We start from the raw sequence: 16,931 nt of genomic DNA, 5'->3' as shown, positions 1-16,931 counted from the left end.
ATACAGATACAGTTAAATATATTAGCACAGGCAACCAAATTCTGGTTTAGATGGGCCTCTAAATCGTATAGAAAGAGATTGTGCCGCCATCAGAGGAAACGTACAAATTGTAGTGGAAATCTTGCAATCTTCTACGTAAAGCAACGATGCTTTTAGAAACTAGACATTAGTTTTGTCCCCTCTCTGCGTAGTAATTAATTGGTTACAACAGCAGATTGCTTTTGGTTCAGTAATACGAAGAAAAAAAAAAGCTTTATTTGCACCTACCGCTCAAATTCAAAGTAATGCCTTTGAGGAGCAGACTATGATGATTGCCAGCTTCTGTCCCGTTGCAGATCTTGAGAGCAGTTCCATAACATGCTTCCCTGAATAATACATTACATTCTTAACAAAAAAAAATGAGAAGAAAACTAATAAAGTACGATTCTTACGTCTAATTCAGTCTTGAGATAATGCGGTACCACGCCGCAACAGTTAACAGGGACCACATTACAACCATATTAGGTTCAAAACGATAGGAAGCACGGCGCAGTTGCGCAAGCGGCTGCGCTCCAAGCGGTGCGATGGAGCGTAGCGGTTGGATCGTGTAAGGATTCTCGTTACCGCCACCCATCTCTGCAATTCGCCATGCTCCCCTTCGATTAGAACCGCTATCTTCACCATGTCGCTCCGAGCGCAGCCGCTTACGGAACTGCGCCGTGCTTCATGTCGTTTTGTCTCTACTATACATAAATACATTTACAAATTTATTTCTTGTCAGTGATTTTGTATGTGTAGTCTCGCGTTGCCTTCGTTTTTCTTAAGCGTTGATTACGAGGTGGGGGAAAAATACAGGGACTCCTGCTCGCAAATACGGGTTAAAGTGTTTTTTTACAGGCCTTCCATTTAGAGCAGATCCTCCAGAATCCAGAAGTATGTAGTGTCAAGAGCAGAAGAATGGTGAGTTGCAGCGGAAGCGTCGCCGTCTCCAATCCCAAGTCACGTATTGGGTCCCAAGAGTTGTGTACCTTCTTCAAACTGCATTATATTGAGGTATTTTGATACAAAACATTCTATACTCAACAGTTATCAACAAATACTGGAGTAGACGACCGTCTAGAGTCTTCCATACATAGTCAGGTCAAAACGACATGAATCACGAATGTAGTTGCGGTGCATTTGCGTACGCGCTCAAAGCGGCGCGGTAGAGACAGTAGTTGGGACCGAGGTGGGACCGTCGCAAACTGCAGCGATGGATGGTGCCAGGAAAGGTTTCACCACGCTCCTAGCCGCTACGCTCCACCGAAGCGCCTCGAGAGAAGACTCGCGTACGCAATTGCGTATGCGCTTCATGCTGTTTTGACCCTAAAATATGTTGATTTTGTTTCCCAACACTTGTACTTATTATCTTCCTTGATCTTGTCTTCCTTAACTGAAGACAGCTACATAGGCCTCAACCTACATTATATGTGGATTAATTAAATTGAAATTAAGCACGGCACTTACCTCAAGTAGAAATGTACGGTAGCTATGGTCTTGAGGAGATTATCCGAATAATCCATCGTTGTCTTGTAAAGAAGCTTTATGCTTTAGAGAATAACAATTAAATTCCTTCGAAATACATTACAATAAAGAAGGATTTGTGCACTTCACAAAATCTTCCTCTTTCCCAACGATTGTTTCCATGGCGACGCGCGGTTGGGTGCCAGATGCGTTCTTTTGCGTAAGGATGCCATTCGGAATAGTTATAATTTGTCTGTAAGTACTTCTTCCAACCACTATGAAGTCAAGAATATTGATGAATAGGAAAGTAATTAGTGTCCGACTGGTAACTAAAGCGCAGTGGTTTTCAATCGATATGTATCAATCGATACAAGGTGTTATAGTGGAATAAAAAACGATCTGAAGCTCAGGACAGTTGAAAAGGTCACTAACAAAGTTAACTTGGATTCCTAAGCATTTAACTGAGGTACTTTGAGGGAAATCACACGCTCACGCAAAATCACACACGAAAGCACGCCATCCCGTCCAATTGGGTTAATCAAGAATGTAAATTTGTTGGTGACTTTTTCATATGATCCACAAAAAAAGCCTACGCCACCTCGGATACCGTAAGATATCAAACCATGTGAGTTTATTTTATGAAAATAACATTTAAATACGGTATCAATCGAAGGATTAATTTAATCTAATTTCTACAATCGTATTTTCTACTTTAGCTAAGTTTAGTATCGGATCATGGAATTAATGTATCTTTGTATTTTTGGGTGCAAAAATACAGGTCAACTAAGAGAGACCCTTACTAACAATGTTAATGTAAGCATAAAAAATCGAAAATTATTTTTCAATGGCTCAGAATGCATTAATCTCCACCATCTCGTCAGCCTCATTAGAACAGATGTACTTTTTTGTTTTCGATCGTCATCGCCGACACCGAACTTGACCGATCGGTGCGCGGCGACAGAGCGCACAGGCAATCGGCCAACTGTGCTTATTTGGAAATGGCAACGATGGAAACACATATGTACGGGAATTATGGAAGTCGTCGTGCTTCCGCACACATTGTCTCATAAAATTTAACGAATTTTCTAAAATATAACCGTTGTGATCACTTATGGTTAATCGAAGGAAAAATCCGTTGATTTGTGATGAAATTCAATGGATGTAATAAAAAAAGGAGAGGGGAGGAGGGGAAAACCGTGCACCGCTCTAGTTTTTCAGTCAGTGAATGATCTAATTCCGGCATTCTTTCTCATGGTTTAAAAAATTCTCAAAGGTCTACTGTTGCAGTAGTTTTTAAAAATGCTCATTCACTTCTATTTTTGAATTAATAGTAGTTTTCCTTCGATTTTTTCTGTGTAGATGAAATAGTCGTTCTTTGACTCGTTTTTTCTGGTGGCATAAATCCATAAACTTCGTTCTTCCTGAATACAAGGTTTTGTTTCGTTCTTTTATAACCGAAAATAGCGATTCCTGATAAGAACGTAGAATGTTCTTTGGTTCGTTCATAGAGTTGTCATGGAAAACGAGAAATAACTCGGGAAATTTCATGGAAATCTCCATATTTTCGCTTTTTTTCCAATTGTAAATCCTGCCTTTACTGACAGCGGATTGCACCATTATTCAACTATTAGAGAATAAAAAAAAATAAGGAGAGGAACGGGAACGGGAAAAAAATAAGGAAAGGAACGAAGACGGTTGCGTCCAGGTGAAGGTACCTGAAAGGCGGCGGAGTTAAATCCTTTCAGGAATACTCGGCTGGAGACAGTTGAAAATTTGGTGAACCAAGCCAGGTAAGATTAAGCTCACTGATTTTTGTACGGAGTTTTTAATGAACAATAAACGAAGAGGTCGTACGTTCAACTGCATTTCACAACCACACTGGAAAGTAAATTCGTCTAATCCTTAAATCCAAGGAAGCAGTTCCTATGCAATGATTATATTTTATTAAATTTAATTCATCAAAAGAAAATGTCAAAAGATGTGCCATTTCAGAAACACTAACCTGATAACTGCTCATTTTTTCTACCTTGGATCTCGCATTTCTCACCGGGTTCCGATTTTTAAAGGCAGCACACCACGAATCTGAGGTTGTGAGGATCATCCGTGTACGGGGTCGTAGATCATGGAGACGGGGGTAGTTCCGCACATCTCTCTTTGCATCACTGCAAACAGCCGCCTCCAGAATGCTGTTTTGTACGACGCCTATTGCAACGCTCCACCCATTGCGCCGCCTCCGCCTTACGATTCGTCGAAAATCAATCCGGACTGCTCCGATAGGCTGTAAAGGACGCTGCGCGTGCAAGGGTGGCGCGCTGCAATAAAAGGCATCGTACAAAACAGTATTCAGAGGCCGGCTGCTTGTAGTGACTCAGGGAAAGTGGAGCGGAATCACCCCCGTCTCCATAGTCTACGACCCCGTATACGGATGCTCCACGTGAAATCCATACCACCCCAGATTCGTGGTATGCTGCCTTTAAATGAAACATTTCTGCTATTTCTCAGTTCTTTTTTGTCCTTTTCCACTTTCTTTTCAGATCTTCAAGAGTTAAGAAACATTATTATGCCAATTTTTCCTTTGAAATAAGTACAAATTTCATTTGAAACCTTTCTTGTGTAACAAAATATAATAATATCCCTAAGTTTTCTCGTTTGAGCAGAGCACTAATCCTTTTATGAATTGATTTCAACAATTTTGTAGCACTTATTAACAAGTGGATACCTTCACTGTATCACTGAAGTTGCCTGGATCAAGCGTGTGATGGGATTTTCCCATCGAGGTCACGTATAGTAGGAAGGGAGAAGCGCCGTAAGGGAGGGTGCAGTGGGCAGTAGTGGATGAAGGACAACACGAACCAGGAGAAAATATTAATATATAATATAAATAGTAGTATTAGATAATTACGTACATTATAAAATATCACAAAAAAATAACATTAAATGATTACATAAATTACAACATACATAATACAAAGTATTTCGATTTCACGTGTAACTCGGGGTAACGGGTTTAAAGGCAGAATTTCACGAAAGTGATGTAGTTAGGAAACCTGTGGGAGAAAATAGAGTTCGGGGTGAGATTGGATGACGAGTATGAAAATCGAGGCGCTCATTTCCACCTATCCGTTCTGAAAAACGGCGTGGGAACGGAGTTTGTTCCTACGAGATACGTTAGAACACGCCAATTATACACGCATCGATCCACTCACCAGCTCATTCATTCGTTCTACGTGAACGGGCTTGTGAAAAAACGTCATCGATCCTCGACCGCTCGCTCTTGGGCGCGGCGCGTGCACAGAGGTGGAGCGTTTTCACGTACCTCATAGGAACAATCGCAGCCTCGCACGACTTTTTTCTTAGAACGATTAAAAGGAACTGAACGGGAGCACTCTCATATTCGTAATGTTCACTTCAAACTCTATATTTTCTCACAGGTTTCCCGACTACCTTAGTTTCGCGATACGCTCCCTTAAATCTATTCAGATAGCAAGGGAGACATCTGTTTAGAGGCTTTTGAATCCACAGCAAAATTTTCTTTCTGGATACGGTAAGTAGGGACTCATTCTTCCAAATCTTGGTATCCCGTTAGGCTGCCAGCGGGGTTCACAGCAGCGCGATCCGGCGGTTTGCTGGTTATCGAACGCTCACAACTGAACGCTCAATAACCATAAAACCGCACAGGCGCCAGATCCGACCGCTGCGAAACGTTGGCGGATTTAAAGGACAAGATGTCCGGGGTTAATCAGTCCACTTGAGGTGCGCCAACATAGGGTGGAAGGCCTTGGAGAGCTCCAGGACTGACGGATTCGAGCCTCCGATCATGCAAACTGCGGTCTCTTACTGACTGCGATACACCCGCCAAACTATATAGTTTAGTTTGATTATTGTTCTTGTGTCTTTTAGCCATTCATTCACTGTTTTATTGTTTTATTATTATCTTATTTGTATTGTATTTTCTATTTTTATTTGTATTGCTATTTATTTGAAGTTGGTTTTGGTAATGATTTTATGGATTACGGACTAGCCCCCTTTCTCTGCTGATAGGCCTCAAGGGAGGGTAATCTAAAACGTATCGTCTAGGTAGAGGCGAAACGAAGGATTTGCGGATACGAATTCCGCGTGTTACCTCTTGACACAAATCCATGACATCCACTTGCGGTGCGTGATCCGTGGCCGCACACGTCACACACGCTAACGAGCAAGGATCTGTTTATCCCCTGGGGTTTTCAGTTGTTGATTCTATCCATCAACGACGACTGTGCTGATACGTGTGGGATCCTGTCATGGACTTGAGCTTGTTGATCCAATCTAATAATTCTTTCCAAGAGCGCGAAATCCTTCCCAAACAGTAGTTTTTCCCAGAGTTTTTTTTGTTTTAGTTTTTTTTTTTCTAGCACTGAACTGATTTACTAGGAAGACTCTCTAGGGAGCTTGCATTCTGGAGTGACTTTGTCGAACTGGTTCCTTACGAAACGAAAACGAAGCGAAGCCTATGCGGGAGTACCTCAGGACCAAATGGGATTGCATCATACGCGGCCTTCGGCGCATCCCATACCCTCAGATGTAAACATATTTCCCTTCGAACTCGAAAAGGACCTTAGGAACTTCACTTTGGAGGAGTATATGTTTCAATCCTGGGATCTTAATAGCACCTTTGTGATAATTTTAAGTGCTCTACCAGCGGTATTGTCATGGTATTGTTAAGCAGCACAATTAGAGGTCTAAATGGATGTAGTAACCCCTAGTTCTTGGCACCTACTTACTTTTGTGTTGTGATCAGGTTGTGTCGACTAGCCCACTTCCCGTGTTATCCGGGCAATTAGCTGGCTTCGAGGGAATTTCCGATCCGACGAGGTCACACTCTATTCGTGTGGTTTTATCAAAGTTCTTGGTGTAACTTTATGTTCTAGATGTGGACTGGGACCCTCTGAGATTTGTAGCAGACTTATCCTCCGCCCTCTCCCTTTCATTGCAGTCATCCCTCCGGACCTTGTCTCATCATGGTCCCTCTCATCCGGCCACTTACGCCGACCATCCACTGCACGACCCCCCAGCACGTCTGACCCCGTCATTAAAAATTCGAACGTTGCGGTTACGAAATCTTGTACGGGGATAAAAATTTGAACGTTGCGGCGGTGCGTAACATTAACGGGTTCCCGCGCGAATGGGCGGGGTTTCACGATCGAACGCGCGAAACTCCACCATACGAACGTTGTCCTCGGCTAGGATTGACGGCTTATCCCGTGCTTCATGGGTTGCTATCGGTTTCTCTGAGATCTGAGTTCATTTCCTCAGGGAAATATCGTACCCACGATGATCTGTTCTGTTCTTATCGTATAAACCTCGTTTGGAATTCCATTGCTGCTTCCGATGATTTTTTTTTCATTGTTTTTGTAATGTTTATCATTGCTGTTATTATTATGTCATAGATCACACGGGTAGAATTGCAGCATAGGATTTTTGATTACTGAATTTCGAGCTACTGATTCCATGCGGGGAACAGTCTAAGTTCATTTTTTATTTTTTTTCCAAGTTTCAGGCTAACTAACCTTTACTAACTCCAAGAACTAACAATGCAGCGGCACAGCAGCACATATGTTGTCAAAAGAGGTGAGTTTTTTAAAATATTTTTTCCAATAGATTTTTTTTCCGTTAATTGCCGCTAGCGGGCCCTAGTGGATCGGAAGGGTTAATTAAAAAAACAGGGTGCAGATTCAGGAGAGATTCGTATACAGGATGGGAGACCGGCCCGGAAGATACGGCTTCATTCGTTTTGGCGCACCATTTGACAAGAGGTCGATTGGAGCGCGCCAGTCTTGTGCGGCGCCGCATCTTCCGGGCCGTTTTTTACGGCAATTAGGAAGAAATGGACGGAGTCACCTCCCTCTCCGTAGTCTCCCATCCCGTATACGAATACTCCACCTGAAATCTGCACCACCTCAGATTCGTGGGGTGATGCCTTTAACGTAGAGCTGAAACATTTTATTCGGGTGTAGGAGTTCCGAAGTTTTTCTTTCGTGGGTGGTCGTTAATAGATGTTAAACTTGAAGAAAACGAGAAAAGAAGAGTAATGATCGGTTTGGGCTTCTTCTGCTTCGTTCTAGTAACTTTATTTGTTTTGATAGGAGTCTATTTACTTTTCTGCTTTGCAGATGGACGCAAAGAAACCGTACATTTCGACAAGATCACAGCACGGATCCAGAAACTCGCGTACAACCTTAACATGGACTATGTTGATCCAGTAAGTAGTGTTAAGTGAATTAAATAAATAGATAGTTAGTTGACCTTGGAAATAAGTTCCATTGGTTTTTTTTCAAGTACATGAAATAGACTGATATTTCCCCGAATTTCCCACATTTTATTTGGTTTAGTACTCAGTAGTTAGTGGTGAGGTAGTGTTGTTCAGGTTCTTGTGGCTATGAAAGTTATTGGAGGTCTGTATAAAGGAGTGTCCACTGTTGAGTTAGACAATCTCGCAGCTGAAACTGCTGCTTCAATGACCACACAACATCCGGACTACGCCATTCTTGCTGCGCGAATCGCAGTATCAAACTTGCACAAGAAAACGGGAAAGGTATTCTATACTGTTACGTCCTACATCTTATTGAGTTTATTACATGGAATACATCATTTTGTAGGTGTTCTCTGAGGTTATGAAGAAGCTTTACGAGTTCCGTCATCCTTCAACCGGTGAACATTCTCCTATGATTAGTAAGACAACGTACGACATCGTCATGAAGAATGCGGATGTGTGTTTGTGGATCTTCGTTGGTGAATCATCAACTCCTGTAAATCATCTGCTTTTCTTTAGAGACTGAACTCCGCTATAGTATACGATCGCGACTTTTCATACACTTACTTTGGGTTCAAAACACTGGAACGATCCTATCTTCTCAAGATCAATAAAGATGTTAGTGGTTTAGACACATATCACACTTGATTCTTTAGCTCAACAGTTTTGTATAGGTTGCTGAAAGACCTCAGCATATGCTTATGCGGGTTGCCATCGGTATTCATGGTGAGGATATCGATGCCGCAGTCGAGACATATAACCTCATGAGTGAGCGTTACTTCACTCATGCCTCTCCAACGTTGTTCAACGCTGGAACCAAATGGTTAGTTAAGTTTCAAGAAAATTTGAACGCTTCATTATTTTCAAGTGAGTATGATAGACTAGTCACTCTAATTTTTGCTACTACTCAATCTCTGTCTTCAGGCCGCAACTTTCCTCGTGCTTTCTTCTTACTATGAGTGAGGACTCCATCGCTGGGATTTATGACACACTCAAACAGTGTGCCTTGATCTCGAAGAGTGCTGGAGGAATTGGATTGAACGTGCACAAAATTCGTGCTACTGGATCGTTGATAGCTGGGGTATGGCACTATCTTTTTCTTTTTTTTTAGTTTGAAAGGCTTATTAGATTTTCCGTCTTTATCCTATTTGAAAAGATCATGTACACGTGTCCCTGAAGGACCTTAGAAAGACCTTAGAAATCTGAAGCGCAGGAATAAGAGGAGCTTTTGCAGTGATACGGAAGAACTTTTCCATTAACCAATAGAACATATAGTCTCAGGCCTTTTTAAGGTTTTGAGACTCGTAGAGAGTGATTGCAGCAGCTTTACCTCTATGTGTTTGCTGTTCTTGAAAAGGACATTATTGCTTTAGACGAACGGTACGTCAAACGGCTTAATACCAATGTTGCGTGTTTACAACAACACCGCTCGCTACGTGGACCAAGGTGGCAACAAGCGACCCGGCGCATTCGCTATCTACTTAGAACCATGGCACGCGGATATTTTTGAGTGAGTTTGTCACATCACAGTAACCAAAGAGATCTTTCTTTTCTTCGCTACAGTCCTAGCAATAGTAACGATTTGTACTCAGACGGAAGTTTGATATTATTCCAGATTTGTGGCACTGAAGAAGAACACTGGACCTGAAGAGGAACGTGCTCGTGACCTCTTCTATGCGCTATGGATACCAGATTTGTTCATGAAAAGAGTGGAACGCGACCAAGATTGGTCACTTATGTGTCCTCATGAATGTCCAGGGCTTGATGAATGTTGGGGCGATAAGTTCGAGGAGTTATATACGCGGTGCGTGTCATTTATTTGTGATGTAATTTATTTTGAATTTGAATTTGAAATTGTGACCTGAGTGCGGCGCATCTTAATAATAAATGGCATGTTTCTTCTTCTTTTAAAACTTCGTAACACTTCAGTTGAGTATGCATAAAGAAGCTTTGTCTATTTCATGAACTTTTTAAAGTTCCATTTGTAGTTTCCATTTTGTACTCATTTCAGTTATGAAGCTGAAGGACGGTACCGCAAGGTGGTTAGGGCTCGCAAGCTTTGGGAGCACATTGTTTCCAGTCAGATTGAAACTGGAACTCCGTATATGGTGTACAAAGTATGTTTGACTATAGAGGAATTGAAATCTTTATATAAAAACAAAATCATTTATTATACTTTTGATTCTGTATTTAGGACGCCTGTAATCGTAAAAGTAATCAACAGAATTTGGGTACTATCAAATGTTCAAATCTATGCACGGAAATCGTTGAATACTCCAGCAAGGATGAGGTAAACGAGTGAAATCATTGTTTTTTCTTCAAAAGAAATCAGTTACACTTCCAGATTGCTGTATGTAACCTTGGCTCGATCGCTCTGAGCCGTTTCGTTACTCCAGAGAAAAAGTTTGACTTTGACAAATTGCATGAGGTTGCTAAGGTGGGTTTCTAACAAACTACCTCTTCCTTAAAAAAAAGGTTCACCTTTAAAGTATACGGAATAGAAAAGCTGCAGATTCCTTGGTGTTGGTCTTATTAAGAGCCATTATTTTCAAGAATACATTCGCATGTTACCTTATTCAACATGTGGAGTACCTATTTTCTAGGTATTAACACGTAATCTCAATAAAATTATCGACATTAATTATTATCCGGTCGAAGAGGCGCGCCGTTCCAACTTCCGCCATCGCCCAATTGGTCTCGGAGTGCAGGTATGTTCTCAGCTTTTGATTTTTCTTACCAGTATGAATAAGCGCCGCATGATTTGAGGGTCTTGCTGATGCGTTCATGCTTATGCGGTACCCATTCACATCACCTGAAGCACGTGATTTAAATAAACGTATCTTTGAAGTTATGTACCATGCTGCATTGGAGGCTTCCTGTGAATTGGCTGAGAAACTCGGTGAGTGAGGAGCATAGTGTTGTGTTTCGACAAATTCTAAACGGAATTGCTGCGAGGTTTCACTAATTTTTTTAAGGTACTTACGAAACGTATGAGGGATGCCCGGTATCGAAGGGGATCTTGCAGTTCGACATGTGGAATGTCACGCCCACTGATCAGTGTGATTGGGACACCCTTCGTGAGAAGATTAAGAAGTGTGTTGCCAGGTTTTTCTAGCTTCTGTGCTATTTCTCGAACTTAGTGGAATGTTTAGGCATGGAGTACGCAATAGTCTTCTTCTTGCGCCTATGCCAACAGCATCTACCGCCCAAATTCTCGGCAACAACGAGTCCATCGAGCCGTACACCTCCAATATCTATAGTCGAAGAGTGCTTTCTGGTGATTTCCAGATTGTAAATCCTCATTTGCTAAAGGATCTCGTCGAGTTGAACCTTTGGGATGAGGAAATGAAAAATCAACTGATTGCAAACAATGGATCAATAGCGAGAATTGCCGTAAGTTGAGATTGTTTTGTTTTGTCTGCAACTTTTTCGAGTCTTATAATTGTAGGGTATTCCCGACCACATCAAACGCCTCTACCAGACTGTATGGGAGCTGCCTCAGAAGGATATCATAGAAATGGCTGCTGATCGGTAGGCTAGGATTTTTTTAGTTAGATTTCAATTATATTTTTTTTTTCTGTGTGAGATACAGATAAGTTAAGGATAGATCAAATAAGTGTCTCAGTACTAACGATATTGATTAGTATTCGTTACGTCCGAATGTATAGAGGCTCTTTTCAGCGGAGCGTTCATAGATCAGTCCCAGTCTTTGAATATTCACATTGCTAAACCTAGCTATGCAAATATTACTTCTATGCACTTCTATGGATGGAAGAAGGTGAGATCAATGAAGAAGATATCTTTATCTCTTCAAAATTACATTATCTTAGAGCGTTCATTATTATTCAATTATTCATTCATTCATTTTATTCATATCACTTTATAGGGGCTTAAAACGGGAATGTACTATCTACGAACTAAACCAGCCGTCAATGCTGTACAATTCACCGTAGACAAGGAAGCTTTGAAAGCGAAGGAGGAGAAAGACGCATCGGTACGTTCAGATTTGTGTTGGTTTTCTCCTTAGTATTGAGACAGGTATTATAATATAATATCTACTATTTTCTATATCTATTTTCAGATACAGAATGCTGCTCGTCAAGTAGCAGCCATGACCGTTGAGGACGAAGGTTGCTTGATGTGCTCCGGTTAAGTACGTATAAATTTTCCCGGTTCCCAGTAATCCTTCTTCGATGCCTCATCTAAGAGCTCATGACGTTTTACCCTGTTTCCCGAATCATCGCAAAATCTTATTATTTTTTGTTCCAATGTTGTTCTTTTTCTGTATATACTTGTCTTCACGAGTAGGCGCACCTCTACTGAGGTGTTCTGTAAATAATTTTGATCAAGCATGTTTTTAGTATTTTTAACATTTGGTATTGCATTTACTAACAAAACTTCAATAAATATTCGATATTGCTTTTCTGAATGTTGATAAAATGTTCGACGATAGATAAAACATTTTAAAAAAGTGTGGCGTCAATTGACTGAAAGTGCATAGCGTTCTTTTTATGTATTGTGCTGGTTTGAGCTAACTTTTGGCGAAGAAAACTTTGAACGTTCGTCCATCCTTAGCACATCGTGTAGACAAACAAATGTGATAGTAGATAACTAGTCACTCAGTGGTCATTAATCACTATTAAATAATTGTTATTAAGCATGAGTTTGTGTGTACTAAGCGAGCTGTGGTTGACTCATGGGAGTCTAACATTGCTCAAAAGAATCGTGTTCACTTTTAGATTTGGCGGACATTAGGGGTTCTAGAAACGAAACAACTCAAAGCGATAGGAGCATCGTAATTTGGACAATGTCTACTTGTCTCCCCGGTCTATATGCTACACAATTACTTGAGGTCTTTTTTAGATTAGCGTTTTATGTCATGCCCGCGTTGGTCCATCTAATTCACCCATCGAGCAAAGCCTATTCTTACTATTTCTGACAAATTTAAAAACACAATATACACTTAGGATTGATGTTGCTGATGCCTGGGAACTATAAATCAATAATATAAATGTAATAACTCGTAGTGATACAGTGTTATAGTTTAAGACAAGTTTAATCGCGATGTGCATCCCCTCAGAATCTCTCTTACTCTTTTACTCTTGTTCCGTCTTAGTAAGAAGTCGATACACGATATCTGTGCTTACTGAGGAAGGATTAATCAGCATTTTAGAGCAACGGTAGTGGTTCTAATTCTGAAATAAGATTGTTGTATTAACACTGAATATTGAAAGATACAGAGCGTTCATAAATACAGGCAGGTTGTAAGAAATCACGCGTTCACAAATGTATTACGGATACATTGAAGAAAGAAGAACGCGTACAAAATCTATTCAAAATAAAGTGCGTAACTGCTAATGATGTATCCACAACGAGAGTTGAATTTGAAGATTTTGAGTTCAATAATCACTACCATAGTTGGATCAAAACGACGGGAAGCACGGTGTTGTTACGAAAGCGCCTGCGCTCGAAGCGATGTGGTGGAACGTAGCAGATAGAATCGACGTGGGACCCTCACTAGCACCACCTTCGATGCGACGGTACCACGTCGATCCTAACCGCTAGCTCCACTGTGTCGCTTGGAATGCCAAGTTTCATTTTGTTTTGACCTCTATTTTACTAAATAGTTAGTGATTGATTTTGGAAGAATTCGGAAATCTGTGAGCAGACGACCGTCTTGTAAATGTTTTTAATTTCTGTCTTGTTCTGGCTGGCTATATAGTCGGGTCAAAACGACATGAATCACGATGGTAGTTGCGGTGCATTTGCGTACGCGCTCGAAAAGGCGCGGTGGAGACAGCAGTTGGAACCCAGGTGGGACAGCTGCAACCTGCAGCGAGGGTTTGGGTCATTCCACCGAAACGCCGTGAGAGAAGCGAAGTACGCAATTCATCTCCCTACTATAGTTCTGACCCTTCTATAGTTCGCGATTTTCGCCCGCTTGTTAATTGAGATATGGTTGGGTCAAAACGACATCCTTTTAAAACCTGAAAGCTCGATGCAGCTTGCGTCACCTTGAATCGCTCGTCAAAGAGATTTTTAAAAAAAATATTAAAAAATTTTTATTTAATTTTTTTTTTTTTTTTTTTTTTTTAAAAAAAAAAAAAAAAAAAAAAAAATTTTAACACCCCCCTCCTCTTTTTTTTTTTTGTCTGTATGATAAATCCCCTGCGAACTCATTTAGTCATTGATGCACTCTGCGCAAAAGTTATGTCTGTAAACAACATATTTGTTATAGATTCAATACGAAAACATGTTGACTTGGGATAAAATGTAGTTGCGGGACTCCGACGCACCCACGAACTGCTTTCCTACTGTATTTAGTGTCACTCGTGGCGGGGACTTGGCCTGTACCAGCTGCTCTCAGAGCGCGAAAAAGGTGATGGAGCACAATTGAGTCAGTCAAGGCCCTAAGACCTAAGCATCAGTCTTAGAGGATCCACGACGTGTAGATTGAAGCAACTAAGAAAAAGGGAGACTGGGTTGGAATCATTACTGTTTTAGTTCTACCAAATCTTCCAAACGAGGGGAATTGCAGTTGTGGAGCCACTCAGTGGGACCTTTACTTCTGGACGATCTGTCTTACTTTTTTCTTTAAGACTAATGCTTAGGCCTTAGGGCTTCGAGTGATTTATTTATTCACTTCCAGAAACAAGAGCGCCACTGAGTGGCCACCCGCAACTACGTTTTACTCCAAACAAGTTAACGAGAAGTAAACAACTAAGTCATATCATGTGTTACTTCAAAAGAAAAAAAAAGCCGAAAATGGATTCCATAGCAATCCAGGATCACTAAGCATGCATGCAACATGCATTTTATTCACATATTTTCTATTTGTATTCGCAAGTTGGTGGCCCTAAAAGGGACTGCTGGGTTAGCGTTTATGAAGGCTGCTCACATTCGCCTGCTTCGCGACTTCAAAAGCATCACTTCACGAATCTGGGGTGGTGCGAGTTTCAGGGGGTTTTGCCTATACGGATTCGTAGATTATGGAGAGAAGGGTGATTCCGCCTATTTCTTCCTAATTGCCGTTAAAAAACGCCCGCAACGGGAGAGGGGGGGGGCCCCATTTAATTTTTTTTAGAAAAAAAGGGGGCGGGAAAGTTTTAAATTTCCTTTTTCGGGGGGTTTTTTAAAATCTAAAAAACCCTACGACTTCGAGCGTTCCGGCGCGCTTTCTTCTACAACGAGTTCGAGTGGAGCGCGCCAGCCTTGTGCATGGCCGCATCTCTTCAGGGCCGTTTTTTTACGGAAATTAGGAAGAAATGGACGGAATCACCGTCCTCTCCATAATCTACGACCCCGCATAGGAACTCTCCAGCTGAAATCCCCAATATCCTCAGATTCGTGGGGTGATGCCCTTAACGGGACTTCCACAATTGGGGCAAAGTCGCTCCTTTCACAGCAATCCACGATCAGTGAGCCATTCGCCGAATTCCTTTTTCGACTTCGATGCAAGCTCCGGCCAAGTGGTAATCAGTAGTCTGAGTGAGGTCACGAAAAGTTAGGAAGTTAGAGGCACCCATTATGCAAATGAAATACAAGTAACTTTCAACGATTTTTACAGGAACATTCTATAGTTTTATAGTCTTTTCTTAACAGGAAGTTGACGCCTTTGCGCCTGTTGTGCTCGATGATCTTTTTCGCGCTCTGAGTGCAGTTGGCACAGTCGAAGTTCCCGACACGAATGGCACTAAAGACAGTAAGAAAGCGGTTCGATTTGGGCGCGTCAGATTGCGTCAGATCCCACCCAATTGCACTTTAATCGTTGACTTTTGAAGCGTTTGAAAGACGAATACGAGAGAATAGTGCGGAAAGGTTAAGACCACTAAGGTTTCTCTTTCACCTTAATGTCTACAATGACTGGACTATAAAAAAAAGGTAAGGAGAAAAAAAAAAGAAAGGAAAGTGAAGAGAAGCTTTGGTCGTCCATATTTGATCCTAATATGGATCAGGACTCTACGTGAACATTTTTAAAGGATGGTGGATCAGGTGCGGATGAGTTGGTCGACCGATAATACTAATAGGGACGAAAATGTTGGCGAAAAAGGCACTTCCTTGCGTAGGAACAGAGGTGGTGAGTTCTACAATTTTTTTTTAATTTCATCATTTCCTCTTCTTTGTTTTATCCTCTACGTTTCATTGTTTCTTTTCGGGTACTTCAAGTAGTACATGCGTTCGCTTCGTCCAGAATTTTGGTTTCGCGAATGTTCGTAACTATTGATTGATTTAGAATGCAAGCGGAAGCCGGGAGCGAGGCTACGCTCCGTTTTTTTTCTCTTTGTTTTTGCATACTTACTTACTTTTCGTATCACCCTCGAAGGCACAGATGTCAATTGATCAAATATTATTTCTAAATATACTTTCTTCCTTGAATTTAGGAGAACACGTGCTTTAGATTGGGAAAGTTAATTATACGGCAAAAATTAGAATTAGTAATAAAAGTAGCAATCAATTGATTAATTGGGTTCATGAGAATTTTGAAAAGCGTACCAAGAGGCGACTCTACTTACATATCCATTGTAAAATGATGTTTTATGGGGTACTATACAGTTTATAAAGACCTTTTGACCTATCTACCGTCAGCTGGAAGAGGGACTCGGGTAGACCGTGATGGGTCATTGAACGTAATCTTTTCTCAACGACTCGCGGTGGAATAAATCTTGTAAGGATTAACCCAGGATAGGACTTGTGGATGGGGAAATCATAAAAATTGCTGTATTATTTCATCTCTTTTGATCTCTTTCGATATTTTATCCTCAAAATTTGTGGTTGATGGTAGAGAAAATCTGTGTCAGTAACGATTAAAAAATTATTCCAACAGCGAATATCCCTTCGTTCCATCACTCTTTCGATCCGCTGGATGTTTTCATACATGATTAATAGTAAGCAGCCATTGCCTGAGCTAACTATCCATCATTTTGAGCAACGATTTCACTGTGTTAGTTGGTTGGCTGTGTACTTTGGAGATTTTAGGTTTTGTGATTCATTTTATACACGTTACATGAGCATCGAACACAAATTCGATTAATAATGGAATGGCGTGTTGTTTGTTTTGTCTATAGCAGTTTCTGGGCAAACTTTTCCATGTATGTAATGTTTAAATGGTCTCTACGATCCTTATTCGACATTCGTTACTAATCGCGAATTGTTCGGCCAT

General features: G+C 41.0%; 3 protein-coding genes across 4 annotated transcripts in view; 2 read left to right on the top strand and 1 right to left on the bottom strand.

Annotated features, from left to right (window-relative positions):
* The window catches only part of RB195_012265 (uncharacterized protein), a gene marked incomplete at both ends in the record, with an annotated part of 30,115 nt that extends 28,574 nt beyond the window's left edge, over positions 1–1,541 (bottom strand). Inside the window, 2 exons of one of the 2 annotated variants that reach the window (XM_064194040.1) lie at positions 268–365; positions 1,486–1,541. In XM_064194040.1, the coding sequence (XP_064051623.1) occupies positions 268–365; positions 1,486–1,541 (154 nt within the window). Of the gene's footprint in view, positions 1–267; positions 366–461; positions 614–1,485 lie in introns of those variants that run through there. The other variant, XM_064194042.1, reaches the window with a different exon arrangement.
* A 5,511-nt stretch (positions 1,542–7,052) lies between these two features.
* Positions 7,053–11,924, top strand: RB195_012264 (uncharacterized protein; the record flags this gene model as incomplete). The annotated part of the gene is made up of 20 exons (XM_064194039.1): positions 7,053–7,089; positions 7,632–7,720; positions 7,886–8,053; positions 8,118–8,228; positions 8,291–8,389; positions 8,446–8,594; positions 8,696–8,852; positions 9,145–9,281; positions 9,387–9,575; positions 9,783–9,888; positions 9,966–10,061; positions 10,116–10,208; positions 10,375–10,479; positions 10,538–10,670; positions 10,747–10,864; positions 10,924–11,164; positions 11,220–11,302; positions 11,453–11,549; positions 11,658–11,765; positions 11,853–11,924. 20 exons carry the CDS (start codon positions 7,053–7,055, stop codon positions 11,922–11,924), a joined length of 2,388 nt encoding a protein of 795 aa, XP_064051622.1.
* Positions 11,925–15,126: 3,202 nt separating this feature from the next.
* RB195_012263 (uncharacterized protein) lies at positions 15,127–15,748 on the top strand (the record flags this gene model as incomplete). Its single annotated transcript, XM_064194038.1, has 4 exons — positions 15,127–15,243; positions 15,374–15,473; positions 15,553–15,652; positions 15,727–15,748. 4 exons carry the CDS (start codon positions 15,127–15,129, stop codon positions 15,746–15,748), a joined length of 339 nt encoding a protein of 112 aa, XP_064051621.1.
* Between the last annotated feature and the right edge of the window lie 1,183 nt (positions 15,749–16,931).

Source organism: Necator americanus, chromosome III (genome assembly GCF_031761385.1).
Source record: "Necator americanus strain Aroian chromosome III, whole genome shotgun sequence".
In the NCBI taxonomy this organism is placed as follows: domain Eukaryota; kingdom Metazoa; phylum Nematoda; class Chromadorea; order Rhabditida; family Ancylostomatidae; genus Necator; species Necator americanus.
Note: the sequence above shows the minus strand (reverse complement) of the source record. Positions and strands in the feature narration are given on the sequence as shown.